Here is a 19,425-nt window from a genome sequence, read left to right on the forward strand (position 1 = left end):
TTTAACTGGGTGTCCTGTATTTTATTTTATTTGGCAACTCTAGCCCCAGAGGGACAGTAAAACTATGGAGCAGCCATAAGTTGGACCCTGAACTCTCAGGGTTTCCTGGAGTGTCACCCCCGCCATCTGGAGGAAAGGAAACTAGGGCAGCTGTGTGAGGTCACGGTCAGCTCCTGGTCAGGAGCCCACAGGTGAGGAACCGGGAAAGGGAGAGTTTAACTCTAGAGTTTCCAGGTGGCCGTGCAGCCCCAGTATGCTAAATGTATCCAAAGAAAGCACCTCAACCTCCTGCCACAAGATGGTCCAGAGAGGGCTCTGTTTTGACTTAAACTTTTAATTTCTGCCCCTTCTATTTCTGATCCTCAGGGCATTCAAGTGTGCACTCCCAGGAGCTTGCTCGGCAAAGGAAGGCCTGAGAAACTAACAAATAATAACCTCAGCCTCAAGACCGCGGACTGTCTGGCACAGGAAGTCATTCATTCCGCCAGATACAACGAGCTAGTGTCCCTCTCAAAAGCGCCCTTTGCCAGTCTGAACAGAAAGCCATGGCTTGGGAACAACTGATCCTCCTCACTGAGGGTTCTGCTGTGGTGGTGACAGCCACCAGACAAACCTTGTAATCAGCCGAGTCTTCTTAGTTACACTAAATGAAAAAGCAGCATAAGGCCTTAAATCAGTTTTACAGTGTGACTCTGGATATTAACAGTTGCATTGTGGAGTCACAATATAACTGTTGCTTATTAATTTTAACCAAGACGAACATAAAGAATTTTTCCATGCACAATACTGTGGCACTACCACTAAAACAAAAATACTGGAAAATAATCAAGTTATATGGTGAATTTGCAGTGTCAACAGCTTAAATTAATAATTTGGACTGAAAAACATACTTTTCAGTTAATCAGCCAATAGGTACCTACTCAGAGCTTTCTATGTGCCCGGACTATGCCCTGCACAGGGCATAGTCCCTGTCTTTAAGAAGAAATTTAGCTAAGGACACAAAACCAACATGCATGTAACAGGAAGTGAAAAACGTGTAAGACCCAGTAATTCAGCCTAACAAACAGCTTATGCCTGAAATGATTTAGATGCTTCCAGTGGCATGGATCAGTGATAAAATTCCCCCATCCGAACATCTCACAGGCTGCTCCAAGACAACATGACCAAAATGGACTCAGGATTTTCTCCCCTAGTTGATCACTAAGTCCTGCTTATTTCACCTCCTCCTCTTCCCCATTTCTACCCCAAGGCACATTTTATCCTTGGCTTGGACTGTGACAATGCTGTATGTAGGCTCCTAACTGGTCTCCCTCTCTCCAGCCTTTGTCCTTTTAAACGCTTCATCCACCTCAGCCTTCAGAGAAGCCTGTCACAAGTGCCTAATGGAACAGATACTCCAGCCCTGCTCAAAGGATAAAGTCCACAGTCCTTGACCTGTTGTGATCTGATGCAACTGCATCACCTGTCACTGTCATTTCCTGGTAGGCACTTTATGCACCAGCAACACGCAACCATCTACTGTTACCTAGCACCCACCATACAAGTTCTCAGCCAGGGCCTTGGCCTGAGTCACTCGCTGCCCTTCACCCAGAAGTCTCTGCAGGGCCCTTATCACCTGGTTCACTTCTACCTGGGCTTCAGGGCTCAATACAGAAGTGCCATCTCTCAGAAGGCCCCTCTGGGCTGTGTGTTTTCTCTCTGCTTTCACGAAACTTCACAAGTTTTATAAGGAAAATGTGTTTATTAGTCTTTAGTATCAGACTGGGTCTGATACTAAGGACTGTATCTTTTTCATGGATCCCCAGCACATAACAAGGTTACTTTCTTCATTATCCAAATTTTCTGTGACAAATATGATGGAATGGGTAGGGAGTGGATGGAATAGCATTTACCTGGCACAGAAGGGACACAATAAATAACTAATGAAGAAACAAATGATACTGTACCGTATAGCACAATGCTGTGCCAGGCATTCATCTTCTGCTGTTTACCTAGTTCTTCGTAAAGTCTTCAGTGTGGCAAAATGCCGCATATTCTAAATAATATGTGAGAAAGGTGATCTGAATAAATAAAGTCTGAATTTCAGTACTGCAGAATCAAGAGGAGATAGTAACTTTCTTAGCTGCAAATATTATTTTTCAAGGAGACATTTTGGCCTCCTTTCATAAATGGTTAAGACTAGTTTGGAATTAGCAGGGTCTATTTTTATGCATAATTAATATGCCAAAGGCACACAAACATTAGTTCTAAGTCTGTTCGATCTGTCTTTAGCAATTTTGGTTTTAATAAATTTTTTATAATATCCTTTCTTTTTCATAGCAAGTATAGCATACAATTTTCACAACCTTAAAATTGATGAAACTCTTTCATTCTTTCCACAAATATTAACTTAGCAACTGCTTTGTGCCAGCCACTGTTCTAGGTATTGGAGATATAACGGCAGACAAGATTTCCTACCTTCTCATTTTATTGGTGAATTCTAAAAACTCCTTGAGATAACACAGAACAAACTAGACTTGTAAGCAATAAAATATCACATTTATCGAAGGGAAAAATACCTAGATCTCATGATAAATTATCAATCTACAGAAATTTCTATATTCATATTAGAAGAGATGTTTAAAGTAGCAGATAACATTACTACAAATGTGTAGAAAAGTCATGCATTGCCTCCAATTTCTATTCACAAATGAGGCTACTGATTGTTGCTACTTTATTTTTTATTTATTCAGTTATTTATTTATTTTTTGAGAGGGAGTCTCACTCTGTTGCCCAGGCTGGAGTGCAGTGGCATGATCTTGGCTTACCACAACCTCCGCCTCCCGGGTTCAAGCTATTCTGCTGCCTCAGCCTCTTGAGTAGCTGGGATTATAGGCACACACTACCACACCCAGCTAATTTTGTATTTTTAGTAGAGAAAGGGCTTTACTATGTTAGTCAGGCTGATCTCAAACTCCTGATCTCAGGTGATCTGCCCACCTCGGCCTCCCAGTGTTGGGATTACAGGTGTGAGCCACCGTGCCCAGCCTGTTGTTACTTTAAATCAGGTAAATACTATTCCATCCACTCCCTACCCATTCCATCATATTTGTCACAGAAAATTTGGATAATGAAGAAAATTTAAATCCCCTGTAATCCACATCATAACTATTAACATATGGGTTTACTTCCCTCTGATCTAGTCATACATATGTGTATTTTAAACAAAATTGAGATCATATGTATTGTATCATTTTTACTCATCTTTTATGATTATCCTTGTTATTAAACAGTTTTTGAAACTGTTATTTTAATGTCTGTATATTAATCCACTATATTAGTATATTTTATAAAATATACTAAATCAGTTTATTTAATCATTCTTTTACTACAGGAAATTTGTGTTGTTTTCATGCTGAAGTAAATGTTCTTGAATATCTTGAATATATTCATCCAAATTAGTGAATAATTTTTTTTTTTCTTTTTTTGAGACAGAGTCTCACTCTTGTCATCCAGGCTGCAGTGCAGTAGTGCAATCTTGGCTCACTGCAACTTGTGACTGTCATGCCTCAGTCACTGGAGTAGCTGGGATTACAGGTGCATACCACCACACCCAGCTACTTTTTGTATTTTTAGTGGAGATGGGGTTTCACCATGTTGGCCAGGCTGGACTCTTAACTCCTGGCCTCAAGTGATCCACCTCCCTCGGCCTCCCAAAGTGCTGGGATTACAGGCGTGAGGCACCACACCCCGCCCAAATCAGTGAATAATGTCTTAGAATAGACTCCTAGATTGGGATTATTGGGTTTAGGGACAACAAGTTTTCATGAACTCGTGAGCCTTTAAATATCAACAAGTTGCTCCAGAAAGCAGTGTATGAGCAACCATTTCAGCATATCCATCCCAATATTGGTGTTTAAGGTTTTCAGAAATCTTTGCTTCTTTAGTAGTGGCAAAAGAGCATCTTCTTGTTTGAACTTGCATTTCTTGAATTACTGGAGAAGCGTAATAGTTTTTACCATGTATGAAGTGAGACTGTTTTAAAACAAAAGTAAAAGAATCTTTCCCAGTATAAGCTTCCATTTGGGTACACAGAAGGCTGGTCAGAGGCAGAACTGAGAACAGGCTCTCTGCGCTGTGTGTAGTGAACACAGAGTCGCTGGCCAGGCTGACACCTGACCTGCAGATGAAGGAACAGATGCAGGCTGGATTAACTTGACTGCTGAACACTGACATGACTTAATACAGCCACAACCCAAGTCAGCCTGACAGCAATCTTTTGGGAAGGCAACACCATGAGTGGTTAAACCAGCTGTCCTGATGTAAGTCACTTCCAAGTGATAAAAATAAGCACTCAGGGAATCCATTAGGCTTTCACGGGAATCAGTAAGACTTTTAAGGAAAGTTTCGAGACTCAAGAGCACTACTGGTTGTTCTTTAAGGTCAGTAAAGTGCTACTTAATAATTAAACGCAACTTAAGCATCCATGTTGCCCTCTGCAGAGTCTAAATTCATCCAGAGATAATGCAGACCAACTTGGAGAACTTGGCCTAATTGTGTATGGATGGTATTGGCCTAATTGCATACTGGACTCCAGATTAATAAAGCTCATCAAATGGCAAAACACAAATGGCTTTGCTTTGTTTTTTAAAATTGCTCCCTGAAATGAAGCAAACCCAACTCAGACTCTTGCAGTAATTTAAGTAATTTCCACTGTTTACATAAAAGAAATAAACTGCCATTAACATTCTACTCTTATTCCCTCACCTTATTTTAACTCAGTAAAAATGTATCGGCATTCATTTATTTATGTCACTGCTGCTTAACTCATTTTGATTTTGCAACTGTCATAGTTTTAACTAATGAGCGCTGATAGTTCAGATTCAAATGCTACCTCATGGATGGACTGTTACTTTGTTTATAAATTACAAAAAGGACAATATGGTGGAATGGCAATCCCCAAAAATCCTCCTGCTACAAAATACCCACTAACTTATTTTTGAAAGTTTCTAGGTGATTACAAACGTACAGCCAAGTTTGAAAACTGATGACCTAAAGGGAAAAAAGCAGCTACCAGATAGAAACTTAAACATAGAACCAGAGGAAAATTGGGGGTGGAGGGTAGGGGGTGGGGAAATATATATACATATATGGGGAGTGGGGAGGGTAGAGAGAAAGAGGATTTTCAGATGTGAATAAGTAAGAAACAAGGTCATGGAAACAAGGCCCACATATTCTGTGTGTAACTTACACAGCCAGTCTCATTATTTTGCAACCTGTTTGGTTGTGATTATATCTCTCAAATTTGAAATAAGTAATATTTTCATTACCTACCTATTTCTTTTTTTTTTTTTTTTTAATACTTTAAGTTCTAGGGTGCATGTGCACAATGTGCAAGTTTGTTACATATATATACGTGTGCCATGTTGGCGTGCTGCACCCATTAACTCGTCATTTACATTAGGTATATCTCCTAATGCTATCCCTCCCGCCTCCCCACAACAGGACCCGGTGTGTGATGCTCCCCTTCCTGTGTCCAAGTGATCTCATTGTTCAATTCCCACCTATGAGTGAGAACATGCGGTATTTGGTTTTCTGTTCTTGCGATAGTTTGCTGAGAATGATGGTTTCCAGCTGCATCCATGTCCCTACAAAGGACATGAACTCATCCTTTTTTATGGCTGCATAGTATTCCATTTGCCTGCCTATTTCTATGTCTCCTCTTCCATTACCGTTGGTTATCAGAAGTACAGTGTTAAAAGAAAATATCCTTCAAATGGGAACTGTGGGGGCTGGGAGGACTGGTGAGATGTTAGTCAAAGGATACAAAATTTCAGTTTGATATAAACAAATTCAAGAGATCTAACATACATCATGGTGATTACAGTGAATATATTGGGCCAGGCACAGTGGCTCATGCCTGTAATCCCAGGACTTTAGGAGGCAAAGGCGGGAGGATTGCTTAAGCACAGGAATTTGAGACAAGCCTGGGCAACACAGCAAGACCCCATCTCTACAAAAAAAAAATTAAAAATTAGCCTGGCATGGTGGTGCATACCTGTAGTTTCAGCAACTTTAGAGGTTAAAGCAGGAGGATGGCCTGAACCCAGGAGGTCAAGGCTGCAATGAGCCATGGTAGCAGTACTGTACTCCAGCCTGGGTGATAGAGAGAGGCCCTATCTCAAAACAAAAACAAAAACAAAAACAAACAAACAAAAAACCCCAAAAATACTGTATACCTGAAAAATGCTGAGATTAGATTTTAAGTGTTCTTACCACAAAACAAAGATAAGCAATTGCGATAATGTGTATGTTAAACAGCTTGATTTAGCCATTTCACCATGTATATCTATCTATATCTTTATCTCTCTCAAAACATCATGTTGCATGCCCTATATATGTATAACTTTGACTTGTCAATTAAAAAATGAATTTAAAAAACTGGGACTTGTGATGAGTGATTACATTAGTGTAACAATGGCACTCTGCCTCACATTCTCTCTGGAAAGTGTGTAAAATCCAGATGCTGAAGGGGCCAGATGGCTAGGGCAAATGAGTGACACAGGCCATGGGTTTGCACATTTGTTTACATGTCAAATCCCAGCAGCAATATTCATTTCTACAAAGAAACATGCCCTCTCCCATTTCTGTTAAACCCATGATCCTCTCAAGCTATCTTTCATTTTCCTTCTTTTGGTAAGGAGTGTCAGATATAGAGAAATATTTCTCTAAGAAACACAACAGCACATGCACAACAACAGACACCTTCACTGGGCCCTGGGAGCCAATAAGGGCGCAAAGGATGGTGGGTGCTGTGGTCTGAATGTTTGTGTCCCCTCAAAATTCCTTTGTTGATATCCTTACCCCCAAAGTGGTGAGATTAGGAGGTGATTAGGTTATGAGCATAGAACCCTCTCGGATGGGATTAGTTCTCATAAAAGGTACCCCAGAGAGCTCATTCGCCATGTGAGGTTAGAGTGAGAAGTCCATAATCTATGAGGCAGTGGGCCCTCACCACACCCCAAATCTGCCGGGGCTTTGGACTTCCCAGCCTCCAGAACTATAAGAAATAAATTTCTGTTGTTTATAAGCCACCCAGTCTATGCTATGTTGTGACAGCAGCCTGAATGGACTAAGACAGTGGGAAACAGGGAAGGCAGGTCTCTTCTAAGGGTCAGCCTCTTTTCTGACCAGATAGCTACCACACAGAACTTGGTATGACGAGTACCAAAGAACATCCACATGTTTTAAGAGAAGTTGGAAATCTGGACCAATGGGTGAAGTTTCCAGATTTTAAAGGTATAAATCATTCTTGAGACAAACATGTGACCACTGGCCTACAAAGTGGGGCAAAATGTGAGACTAAACAACAAAATGCAAACAAAATCATTTCCAAAGAAATTATTTTCTCTATTCATCCAAGTAATATTTACTGACCATCTATTGTGAATAAGACATTGCATTTGGCAGTAAGAAAAGACACAAAACCAAATATGACAGGACCTCTACCTTCAAAGAGAGCTTTCACACTAGATTAAAATACCAAACTACGTCATATGGGTTGAAAATCCCTGCAGGGCTGAGGCTAGAAGGGAATTATTGAGTAATTCAATTATGGAGATATGAATGCTCTTGTCTACTTTGATCAGCACTCGGGGAAAGACAGGAGATTGTGAAGCTGGAATTACTGATGGCCCAAACTCCTGTTTTTAACACTGGACTCACGGAAAGCCAAAAGGACACAGTAAATGAAAGACACACCAAGCAAAATTCTGGTTGTTTGAAAACGCTAACAATATAGCTTCCAAACTGGCCTTGGACAGGAATATGAAACAGGGATATTATGTATTTTTTAAAATATTCTAAAAATCAAAATAATTAATTAAATGAAAACAAGATCAACGGTTCTCAAAGTGGGATCTCAGGACCCCTGGGGAGCCCCAAGACATTCTTAGGAGGGGCCCACAAGGTCAAAACTATTTTAATACTAAGGTATCATTTGCCTTTTTAATTCTATTATTTCTCTGAGTGTAGAGTGGAGTTTTCCAGAGGCTACCGTGGTGTGTAATGATGTCATATTGGAATATGTGCTTGTGTATTCTTCTGTTTTAAACATTTCTCAAAAATACATATCAGTTTCAATTTTTAATATTGTACATATCAATAGGTATAACCCATGGAAACATAAGTTCTTTGGGGTCCTCAATAATTTTTAAGAGTATGAGGGGCCCAGGAGTTTAAATTGGATTATACAATCTGTAAGGGTAGAGACTGCATCTTGTTTAGTGTTATATCCATAGGTCTTGGCACACTACCTTGCAAATGGTACACACTCAGTAAATACTTGTCAAATAAAAGAATGACTGCCAAAGCATGTACCTAAAGGTGCTTTTAGATACAGAAAGCAAACACCTAAAGTGGTCTTTACTTCCCTTGGTTGTTTTTTCTAGTCACCAGCTTGGATTAAAAATGGTCCCTTCCTTAGTGTATAGTGTATAGTGTATAGACAGTGCGTATCTTGATGATATGGCCAGGAATGTCTAGTCACTTGGCCAACATCCTATGTTTTCATTAATGAGCTTATAATTCCACCTCCTGATTCTTCCTGGGAAACAAGCAAACGTCTGGCAGAACAGATGGCCCCTTTGCTGTGGCCTGACAGAATGAAATCTTGGATTTTATTTAACAATAAAGCAAAGTAGTTTCCACAGGCGGGAACCTTCCCCTCCTCACCAAATAATACTTCCCTTAATGTAAACTTGCAGATTAATAGTAATTATTAGTAGTAATATCTTCAATTAGAATTACCATCTTAAGGAATGAAGACATGGTCTAAAATAATCACTATACCAATATAAACAACTTTTTAAAAAATGCATATTCCCAAAATTGCAGATTACGATCCCACAGCAACCTGCCTCCAGTAATGGATTTTATGATAAGGACTCTAACCTGGGTTCTGTTCCTAAAGAGTCTGATTCAGCAGGTCTGGGGTGGGGTCTGGTATTGTCTAAATCTTTGTAAGTGATTTAGATGCATCTCGTAGAGTCTAGGGACTATGCTGACAACTGTTAGCCTACTGTATTGTCTTAATCATTAATAAGGAATGCACTCATAGTCAACATGAATCAGTAAGACACTGAAAGAAACTTAATATGATTTTGATATCACAAGATCATGTTTCTAAAAGCCAGGAAAGAACCTGGGTAATTTTGCTTAGGAGTTAGAGAATCTTGCAAGCAAATTGATGACACTGCCTCTGTTTACAGCGCTATAGTTTCTTCCTGTGCTGAGCCAATCACATTGCTCCGCTATAAACTTGGAAAAGAGAAAGTAGGAGATGAAGGACGTCTATGAGAGGTCAGCAGCTGGAAAGTCACACCGAGGCGGGGCTGAGCAAGCCGGGATGAGTACAGAGCCAGGCTGAGTAAACAGAGGAAGCCTGTTGGAGAAAGCAGAGGAAAAAGTGGGAGACAGAGTGTGCCTGGCTCCTGCTGACTTTCCACTTTCAATTGTCCTCTCATGAGGCCTTACTGTGCCATGGTTCTCGCCCTTTGATTTCTATGAGCTTCCCCTTCCAGATTTACAAAAAGAAAAAAATAATCCCATCTTGCCTGAGCTAGTTTGAGTAGGCCTCAACTCCCTAAGAGAGCCAAGAAGCGGGATACATTGTGGTCTGTAAAGACAATGTGGCATGAGAGGTGAGGGATGGCCGTAGAATTTATTGTCCAAAGCAGAAATCTTTTGGAGGGAAGGGGGTGTTAGTGATTACACCAGAACAACAGGTATACAGAAACCAGATGGGACTATTCCAGGCAAATAGGATGTATGGTCATCCTTGGGATGAGAAAAGTGGGTTCAGGATCAGGAGACCAGTTGGCACAGCTAGCTCTACTCCTCCTTCTCCATTTGACTTTAGATAAGTCACTTCTGTTCCAAGAGCCTCAATTTCCTTGACCGTAAGATAACAGATTTGAGATATCTTTACTGGTTTTTCCTGATCAAGAAAAATCTCAGACGAAGATAAGTCTTCTTTGAATAGAGGCAACTCACGAGATGAGGTAGATATGCAAGAAGGAGTCCTTTAAAATTATATATAGCTGAATGCCTTTACATACACATCAATAAAGATGTTTTACTGATTTGACTTTAAAAAACAAGATCCTGGCTGGGCGCGGTGGCTCACGCCTGTAATCTCAGTACTTTGGGAAGCCGAGGCCAGTGGATCACAAGGTCAGGAGATCAAGACCATCCTGGCGAACACTGTGAAACCCCGTCTCTACTAAAAATACAAAAAAAAAAAATTAGCCAGGCGTGGTGGCGGGCGCCTGTAGTCCCCAGATACTCGGGAGGCTGAGGCAGGAGAATGGCATGAACCCAGGGGGCGGAGCTTGCAGTGAGCGGAGATCGCGCCACTTCACTCACTCCAGCCTGGGCTACAGAGCGAGATTCCGTCTCAGAAAAAAAAAAAAAAAAATCCCATATAGTCATTAATCAAAGCAATCTGGTTATCAGTGATTATATTTTACTTCTTTTTTTTTTTTTTTTTTTTTTTTTTTTGAGACAGAGTCTCGCTCTGTCGCCCAGGCTGGAGTTCAGTGGCGCCATCTTGGCTCACTGCAATCTCCACCTCCCGGGTTCAAGCGATTCTCCTGCCTCAGTCTCCCGAGTAGCTGGGACCACAGGCGCCCGCCACCATGCCCAGCTAATTTTTGTATTTTTAGTAAAGACAGGATTTCCCCATATCGGCCAGACTGGTCTCGAACTCCTGACCTTGTGATCCGCCCACCTTGGCCTCCCAAAATGTTAGGATTACAGGCATGAGCCAGCGTGCCTGGCCTATATTTTACTTCTTGAGGCTTCAGTAGAACAGCTCCAAAGTTGCTATGGCTCCCAAAAGAAACTAGCTGGTGCTGACTTGCCCAAAGCCTCTGGTCCAGACGAAGGGGAAGTGTATTTGTCGTGTTCATTGCATCTCTGAGACCTAATGCTACAGTCCTGCCTTGACCTGTGAAGAGGAAGTCAAAGGTGTAAACTAGACTCCCACTGGTTCCCTTGACAGCCCATCCCTTGTTGACCAGCCCTGACTGTGGCCACTTCTGCATCCCTATTACTGGGAGACAGTCAAATTGCCAGCATGTCTGCAGAGATTAGGAGTGCACACTTAATATTCTGAGCCGCACAGCTGCTCTTAAAGGTCACAGGATCTCAGAAGTTTGGAGCTAGGAGGAACCATAGCTTGTGTAATAAGTTTCAATTCACAGATGACAAATAATAGCTAAAGACATAACAAATGTTAACGTTCAGGCATTGTGTGATGCATTGTGCTGGGTGCTTTATAGCAATCATATTTCATTCTTGTGACAACTCTGTGAGGTAGGTATTCTTATCCTTATTATTCCTATTTTCAAAATGAGGATCCTGAGGTTTTGAGGGATTAAATAACTTGCCACTCTGCTTGTTCAGCTTAGTCCAAGAAATCCTTAGGGACAGAAAAAAAATGTTTGACTCAGTTCTGCTGATTCTCAGGACACTCTTCTTCCTATTAAAATGATCACAGGTGAGTCAAGAGGTATTTAATATGTATCTTAGGCACTGTGCCAGGTGTCAAGGCAGTTCACTGGGATACCAGATGAAATGTAACATAAACTCCTGCCTTTCTAGGCCTAAGGGAGGAAAAGGAACTGCTGGGTCTCTGCAAAGCTCTCTCTTCATGAAGGCCCAAATGCTTATAAGGAAATGCCGTATTAATGCTCATAATATCCCCTAGGAAGAGGGTGTGGGAAAAAGAGAAGAGAAGTACTATTATGCCTGTCTTGCAAATGAGAAAATTGAAGCAGAAACAATTACAGGCCTTGCCCAACACAAGGCAGTCACCACTCAGGCCAAGAATGAAACAAAATTGTCTTGGCTCCTTCTACTATATAATATCACTGGCCATAATTAAAAGTCTCTCTTATCTCTGGTCACTGCAGGGTTCAAGGACAATTATCATTTGAGACAACTTTTTGGATAGGAATTATCTTACTAAGTTTCCCACACCTACTCATTTGAATTTCATCCCTTTTCCCTCTCCCCTTTATGATGTAGACAAGTCAGGGCACAGACAATCTTCAAATGAAAAACAAAGAATTGGAAATATCAGAGTAAATTATATTACAACTATATTAGAATCAAGTTATGAATGAATTCTCCCATAGTAATACTAGTGGCAATAAAGATGACTGCCATATATTGATCACCTATTCTGTGCCTGATACTATGCTAAGTGCTTTATTCTTGGTCCTACAATAATATACATGCAGAGACAAATACAGGTTTTGTGGGTCCCTTCTTAAGAAAAAGAAAATTTGGGATACAGAATGAGGTACAGGGCTTTGGAAGGGCCTGTGCAAGTGAGGGACCCAAAGCTTAACTTTGCAAGTTTCATGGTAAATGCATCACTGTGCCCAAGTTAGCTAACAGCTCATGTCCCCACTTTTACAAGCAATGAAACTGAGAAGCAGGTAACTGAAGTAACTTGACGTAAGTCATAAAGCTTATCATGGCAAGAATAGGATTTGAACATATGGAATCTGACTCCAAATCTCATGTATTTTCTTAGTGTGGCTTCTAATAAAAATAAAATTGCTATCATTTATTAAGCACTAACTATAATCCCAGAAAGATCACACCTTAAGGTTATCAGAGTTATTTGACAGAGCGGATGTGATGTTAGTCCTTATTATCCCTATTTACAGATGGGGAAAACATGAATCAAATAAGATTAAACAGCCCATGGTCACCCAGCTGGTACATGGTGGAAGCTAGGTTTCATGCCCAGGAGTGTAAGATCCTCATTCTTTCCCACTATCCCATGCTACCTACCACCCTACAGGTAATCCAGGAAAAAGCAAAACAGTGATGTGTGACTTACCTCTAATGACAACAGTATTTCCACATCTGTCCACTGAAACCAGCCCTGTCCTTTATTTTCATACAATACACCGTGCAGTCCTCCTTAGCTGGGATTAAGCAGCTCTGAAAGTCCACTTCCCTGTGCTATTACTTATCAGAACAGAGTCCATTCCTCACGGAGAAAACCACTTGGAAATACCAACACAAACTCAGGCCCCAGTCAAGTTGCCTTACAGCCACCCCCTCGCCCAGAAAAATGGAGACACATAGAGAATCTAAGGGCTGGCTATATTGGAACCACAGGGAAGATCACTCATCCTATAGGGCTCCTTGAAAGAGCCTTTCAAAGCCATATAAGAAAACTCACATATTGACTATAATTGGATTGCTTAACTCTAGTCACCCAAAGCAAGAGATTATATCCTCAGACACAGCTCACCATGGATTTGGACATGGACAGGAGTGGAGAAAGGATTCAGTTTCTTTTTTCCTTGAACATGAGTACTGAGAGGAAACTGACCCTTGAGATGCTCGGACGGTGGGCCTTGTCTTCCCTTGGCAATGTGAACTTTAAAAATTTCATTATGCTTTGCCATGGTGCTTTTTGAAAAATTGCCTTTAACTGCCAGATTTCAGATACTCACTTAATTACTTTTGGAAACTCAGTTAAAGGAATATATCCATTGCCACTTGGAATAAAACAGCTTTACTAACTGGAGAATGCAGTGATTCAAAGTAGACTAGGCCTGGGCTTTTTTATCTGGCCACAGCAAGTGCAGACCAGTGGGAGAAATGAAGCGTGCAGTTACGGATGCCAACAAGAAAAGCTGCTGCTCCGGTGATTTTTTTCTTTTTTAAGGAAAAAATGATCCCAGTAACTCTCTCTTGTTCCTCTTTTGACACAGCTTGGTGGACGTGGGGGAAAGGGCAGATGAAATGACTAGTGACATCAAGAGATGAAGTATTCTTAAAGGACTGGCTCTCCAGCCCAATCATCTAGAGGAAGAAACAAGTTCAGATTCTTGTAGGGAATCTAAATGCATCTGTGCCTGAAAATTATGGCCGTTTGAGAAGAACAAGAATTCATGGTGAGACAAAGCAACACAGGCTGTTGGTACAAGACACAAAGCCACTAAGTCAGCGTTCAGCAAAGACTGATGGATGAAATGTCACCCAGCCTAAAGGACTGGCCCAGCTACCAATTGCCCCTGCCCAGCCCAAGAAGGCAAGAACACAATAGACCGCACACCCACGTCTCATCCCCCGGCGAACACCACTTCAAAGGCCACAGCAAGCAGACAACACAACCTGCCTCTTCTGCGGTGTCTTTCATTTAGTTCTGTTTCTTCACGAAGTGGGAGGGAAACAAGTTTGGGCTCACCTGAGATTGGGGTGTAGACGGAAGGAGTGCGGAGAGATGCAAACGACAGAACACAACCGAAGGCCTTTTTAAAAGTCAGGATCCATAGCCTTACTTATGACTGTAAAGGGAACAGAGTAGGCTCCATCCTTCCCCATCCTTCCCTAACCCTCGCCTACCAAACCCTGGAAGACAAGGACGCAAGAAGAGCTCTAGAGCTGAGGCTCTGTCCGAGTGCAGGTCTTCCCCATACAAGGTGCAGCAGCAGGGGTCGGGGGGCGTGCTGGAAGACTCCACCACACACAAACACACACAGCCCGCCCCGCCTCACCTTCTCGATACTCTGGTCCACAGCCTTCTGGAAGACCCGGGCCACCAGCAGCGTGACGCTGGTCACCAGCAGGAGCAGGGACAACGTCCCCGCAGTGTAGAAGCAGCATCGGCCCATTCTGTGCGCCGCTCACGCGCCGGGCCGGGCCGCACCCGCCCGGGATCCCACTGCAAGGAGGGAGGAGCCGCCGCAAAGGCGTTGGAAGACCCAGGACCCTTCGGCGCCGCGCCCTCCCGGCGCCCAGTTCGTGCGCGCAGCTGGCGAGCGCGGCCCCGGGTGCACTGGGCGGATGGGGCCACCGAGGGACGGGCCCGGCCTCGGTTTCAGTTTCCTTCGCCTTGCGGCCGCGGCGCCAGCCTAGCGCAGCTCAGGAGAGTGCAGGGAGCGCGCAGGGACGTGACGTTCGCGGGCCGGGTTCGCCGCAACCCCGGGAGGCGACCGCCGGCGACTGCGCGGGGAGGCGGGCGGGGGCGGAGGCCGCAGTCATGTGCCCTGCGGCGGCTGCAGTGATTCGGCCCGCGCCCTCCCCGGTCGGTCCCCGGTGGCCCTGAGTGGCTGCGGCGCCTGAGCCAGGCCTGGCCTGGCAGCTCCCAGCGCCCTGCACCGCAGGCCCAGCGCTCGCCCCACCGAAATCGCCGAACCCGGTTCACACACTCATTTACTCGTTCCGCAGATAGGTCTGAGGGCCCCCCACGGGCCACGCGCGGGGGATTCAAGGTGGTTGGGACATTCCTCTGCTCTAGAGGCGCTCGCAAGTTAGCGGGGACACTGTTACCGCAATTAGAACACAATGTAACAAATGCTTCTACGAGGTGCCTGCTGCGATCATGCCAGCAAGCACGTTCTGCCTGGATGACCTAGGGCCCTCACATTGAACTGGGGCCTGGGGGATGCATTAAAGTTTGTCACGTAAGGGGCATGTGCAAGGAAGGAAGATGTGCAAAAAAGGGAGGAGAAGGCATTTCACGAAGAAGGAAAGGTGGGCAAAGGCATTGGGGGTGAAAGAGCAAAACCTGTAGGAAGCAAGAAGGAAGTTCCTTTTGACTGTAGGCTCAGGTGTTCAGGGTGTGGAGTCGGAGGTGTTGAGGCCCCAAGGAGTCAGACTTTGAAGGGCTCCTATCCTGTTGAAGAGGTGGAAGTTGGGAAGCAGCTTAAAGCACGCAGCGCTGGTGTTCTTGCCTGCTTTGCTCACTATCGTGGCCCAGACACCCAGGACCAAGACCTACACACAGCCAGGACTCAAGAAGTGTTAGTTAAATGAGTGTTTCTTCTATGCCAGCCCTTTACTAGGTTCTTTGCACAGTTCTACTCATTTAATAACCTTGGCAGTCCTATGAATAGGAGGTTGTGTTTGTCCCAGCCCTCCAGAAATAGTCCCAGATGGGGGTACTATGCAAGAGAGTTTTGAGGGAAAACAGACAGGGATCTGGACCTGGGACGCAGGTGTGCTCCTGGTGAAGGAAAGAGGCAAGCAGGGAAGGAAGGTTGGGTGGAAGGAAGCATTTGATACTATATACAGTTCATGTCTAAAAAGTTCAGCAAGGTCATTGGGGTGGGGAATCCTTTAGCCAAATGGGCTTGTCCCAGAAGTCTGGCATCTCCCAGAAAGAGGCCTGCCTTAGTATCCCTGTTGTGCTCAGTCATGAGCTGGGAGCAGCCTTAGGAAGCTGGCCTTTGCAGCAACCTGGGGATAAATATCAGGGGATGGATTTCAGCAGAGCTCAGCAGTTGAGGCAGAGCCATTGGTCAGTTATGCTGTCTACACTGCAAGACCGAAGAAGTACATTTTCTTGGCAACTATAGTGTATTATCCTCATTTTACACTCAAGAACACTGGGGCTCTGAGTTAAGTAACCTAACAAGCTCAACCGAGTGAGTGGTGGATCCTTCCTGAACCAGGATGTAGGGCTGGCTGTTGGCCTCCAAAACCCTCACTTTTTTGTACTCTGTGCATTGCTGCCTCCCAATCTGTTACTAATGAGAATCTGGGGACAGCAAATCAGTTAGGAGGCTTTGTTGAGGAGCTGGTGAAATAGCATGATGGTTTAAAAACGGTGGCAAATTATTTGTTACTCTTTCTGTTGAGAGGTAGGGTCTATACTTTCTCGCTTTGAATTTGGGCAGGTTTTAACAATTTGTTAAACCAATGGAATACAGTGGAAATGACCATATCCTGGAATTTCTGAAGCTAGATCATAAATGCCTTGCAACTTCTGCCGGGGCCTCTGAAAATCCTTGCTCTTGGAGCCTTAAGTCACCCCTAAGTTCAGCTGCCCAGAGACTGCTGCAGAGAACATGGGAAAGACTCCGGGGAGAAGCCTTGAGTCTGTAGGAAGAGAAATGTCCCACCAATCCCCAGCTGTCCCTAGCCTTTTGAGTCACAGGCCCTAGACATTATAGAGCGGAGGTGAGTGGTCCCTGCTGAGCCCTGCTCAAAATGCAAAATAAAGGATTGTTGTTGTTTAAGCCACTGAGTGTTGGTGTGGCATGTTACTCAGTAGATAACTGGAGCAGATGGTGAGGGCAGGACTGAAGCTGGGACATTTTGCAGCTACCAAAGCTCTTCAAGCAGCAGCCCCAGAGGACCAGTCCTGTGTTCAAATAGAACGTGGTGGGGTCCTGAATGATTCAACTGTCCCCAGCCTGATGGGTGAGTGGTCTGCAGTCCTCAGGTGTCCACAGTTGGCAGCCTTTCTCTTCCCCCAATCCTACGTCTTCTCTGCTGTTAAGTTCCAGTTAGTTACGTTAACTCTGCTCTGTGCCCCAGTTTGCTTAAGGAGCAATGCTAGCCCACTAACCCTCAGATGCCCCCTACCTAGGCATTGGTTGAAGTCCTCCTGTAATCTATATGTCTTCTCCTTCCCTAACTAGAAAAAAGTATTTCGTAACTTGCCTGCCTGAGTACTTTGGCACTCAGAAATTCATGTTCACATTGGACTTCCACCCCCTACTCTCTGACTGCTACAATCAGTACCCACCCCTTCTACCCCTGAACCACCAATCCCAGGGTACTCTTCCTTTTTATTGTTCATTGAGGTCCCTTCTTGTCTCTTGTCTGGGCCACCAGAACAGTAACAGACTGTGGGGATGGAGAGATGGAGACAGATTTGATAAATGTATCACTTGTGGGAGAGTTTCTAAACAAGGGCTTTCAGCTCAAGTAGCCCTCAGTTTACCTTCCCTCTGAGGATCTCACTCTGTTTCCACTATGTCAGGCGGTTAGTAAGCCGCTTCCCCTTTAACACTCTGGACAAGCCGAATGAAAACCTCTAACTTGGTTCTTCTTAACACAGCTGAGACCAAACTAGCATTTTTAAAACATAAGACAAACATAAAACAAAAAGGACCTAATTGCAGAAAATATAAACAGCTTTTAAGAAAATAATGTATATTCCCAAAATAGCAGTCTGTGATTCCACAGTAAACTCTGTCTTATCACAGAGGCTGGCACAACTTTTCAGCAGCTGGCCTGGCTGTCTTTCTGTTCAGTTCCATCTTCTCTACCCACAGCTACGTGCAGAAGCTTTTGACACAAAGCCCCAAAATCCAGATTTAAGTTTCTCAATGCCCTGTGGGACTTCCTCCTCATTTCTGATCTACAGGACATGTCTACACCGCTAATTGGCATTGTTAGTTTATTGCCACAGGATCATCTCACCCTACAGGTGAGACTTTGCCCTCTCATCCAGGGAGTAGCCCCTGCTTGCCAGGCACTAATAACCCTGAACACACTCTGGAGGGGCAGACAGCTTGGGAAGGGGTTACTGCTCTCAGCATTTAGATGAGGAGGCTGATGCTAGGGCAGGAACACAATCAGGAATCTTCCTGGTGACTTCTGTGCTATGTTGGATTTGTGTTCCCTCCAAATCTCATGTTGAAATTTGATCCCCAGTGTTGTAGGTGGGACCCAATGGGAGGTGTTTGGGTCCTGAGGAGAGATTGTTCATGAATAGATTAATGCCCTCCCTCAGGCATGAGTGAGTTGTCAGAGAGCCGGTTGAAAAGAGCTGGCACCTCCTCTTTCTCTCTCTAGCTTCCTCTCTGCCCATATGCCTCACACATGTGTGCTCCCTTTCTGCCTTCCCATGAGTGGAAGCAGCCTGAGGCCCTCACCCAATGCAGATACCTGTGCCGTGCGTCTTGTCCAGCCGGCAGGAACATGAGCCAAATAAACCTCTTTTCACTCCCCAATCTCAGGTGTTGTTACAGCAACACAAACAGGCAAGGGTGGAAAATGAGGCTGATGCTGTGGCAAGGAGAAACGGTGACCTCTCTATACCTAAAATCAGAAGACTTTATCTGAGACGAACAAGTACACTTAATGATTACTGGTGCCTGTTGAAATTATGCAATCATTCAGGACTTAGAAAAAGAACTTTCTTCACAGACTGTAAGGGCTATCATGGGGAAGCAAGAGGGCTCTTTGGGCTCTACCTTAAATTTAGAATGTCGATACTATACTCAAACGAGTTTAATGATGTAGTCATTATATATTTTTATGTTCAAAGTGTTAATGTGTTAAATATAAACATTTAAAATACACAACAGGCAGGGCACGGTGACTCATGCCTGTAATCCCAGCATTTTGGGAAGCCAAGGCAGGAGAATCATTTGAGCCCAGGAGTTTGAGATCAGTCAGGGCAATATAGCAAGACTTCATCTCTACAAAAAAATAAAAAAATTAGCAGGGCATGGTTGCACCTGCTTATGGTCCCAGCTACTCGAGAGGCTGAGGTGGGAAGATCACTTGAGCCCAGAAGGTCAAGGCTGCAGTGAGCAGTGATTGTGTCACTGCACTCCAGCCTGGGTGACAGAGTGAGACCCTAGCTCAATAAAATAAAAAAAATACGTCACAATG

At 43.8% G+C, this 19,425-nt stretch overlaps 1 protein-coding gene across 1 annotated transcript in view; it reads right to left on the bottom strand.

Annotated features, from left to right (window-relative positions):
* Window positions 1-15,010, bottom strand: part of SCARB2 (scavenger receptor class B member 2) — a 55,811-nt gene extending 40,801 nt beyond the window's left edge. The window contains exon 1 of the mRNA XM_007998945.3: window positions 14,568-15,010. Coding sequence (XP_007997136.2) covers window positions 14,568-14,684 — 117 coding nt within the window. The 5' untranslated portion in view covers window positions 14,685-15,010. The remainder of the gene's footprint in view (window positions 1-14,567) is intronic.
* Between the last annotated feature and the right edge of the window lie 4,415 nt (window positions 15,011-19,425).

This window comes from Chlorocebus sabaeus, chromosome 7 (assembly GCF_047675955.1).
Source record: "Chlorocebus sabaeus isolate Y175 chromosome 7, mChlSab1.0.hap1, whole genome shotgun sequence".
Lineage (NCBI taxonomy): Eukaryota > Metazoa > Chordata > Mammalia > Primates > Cercopithecidae > Chlorocebus > Chlorocebus sabaeus.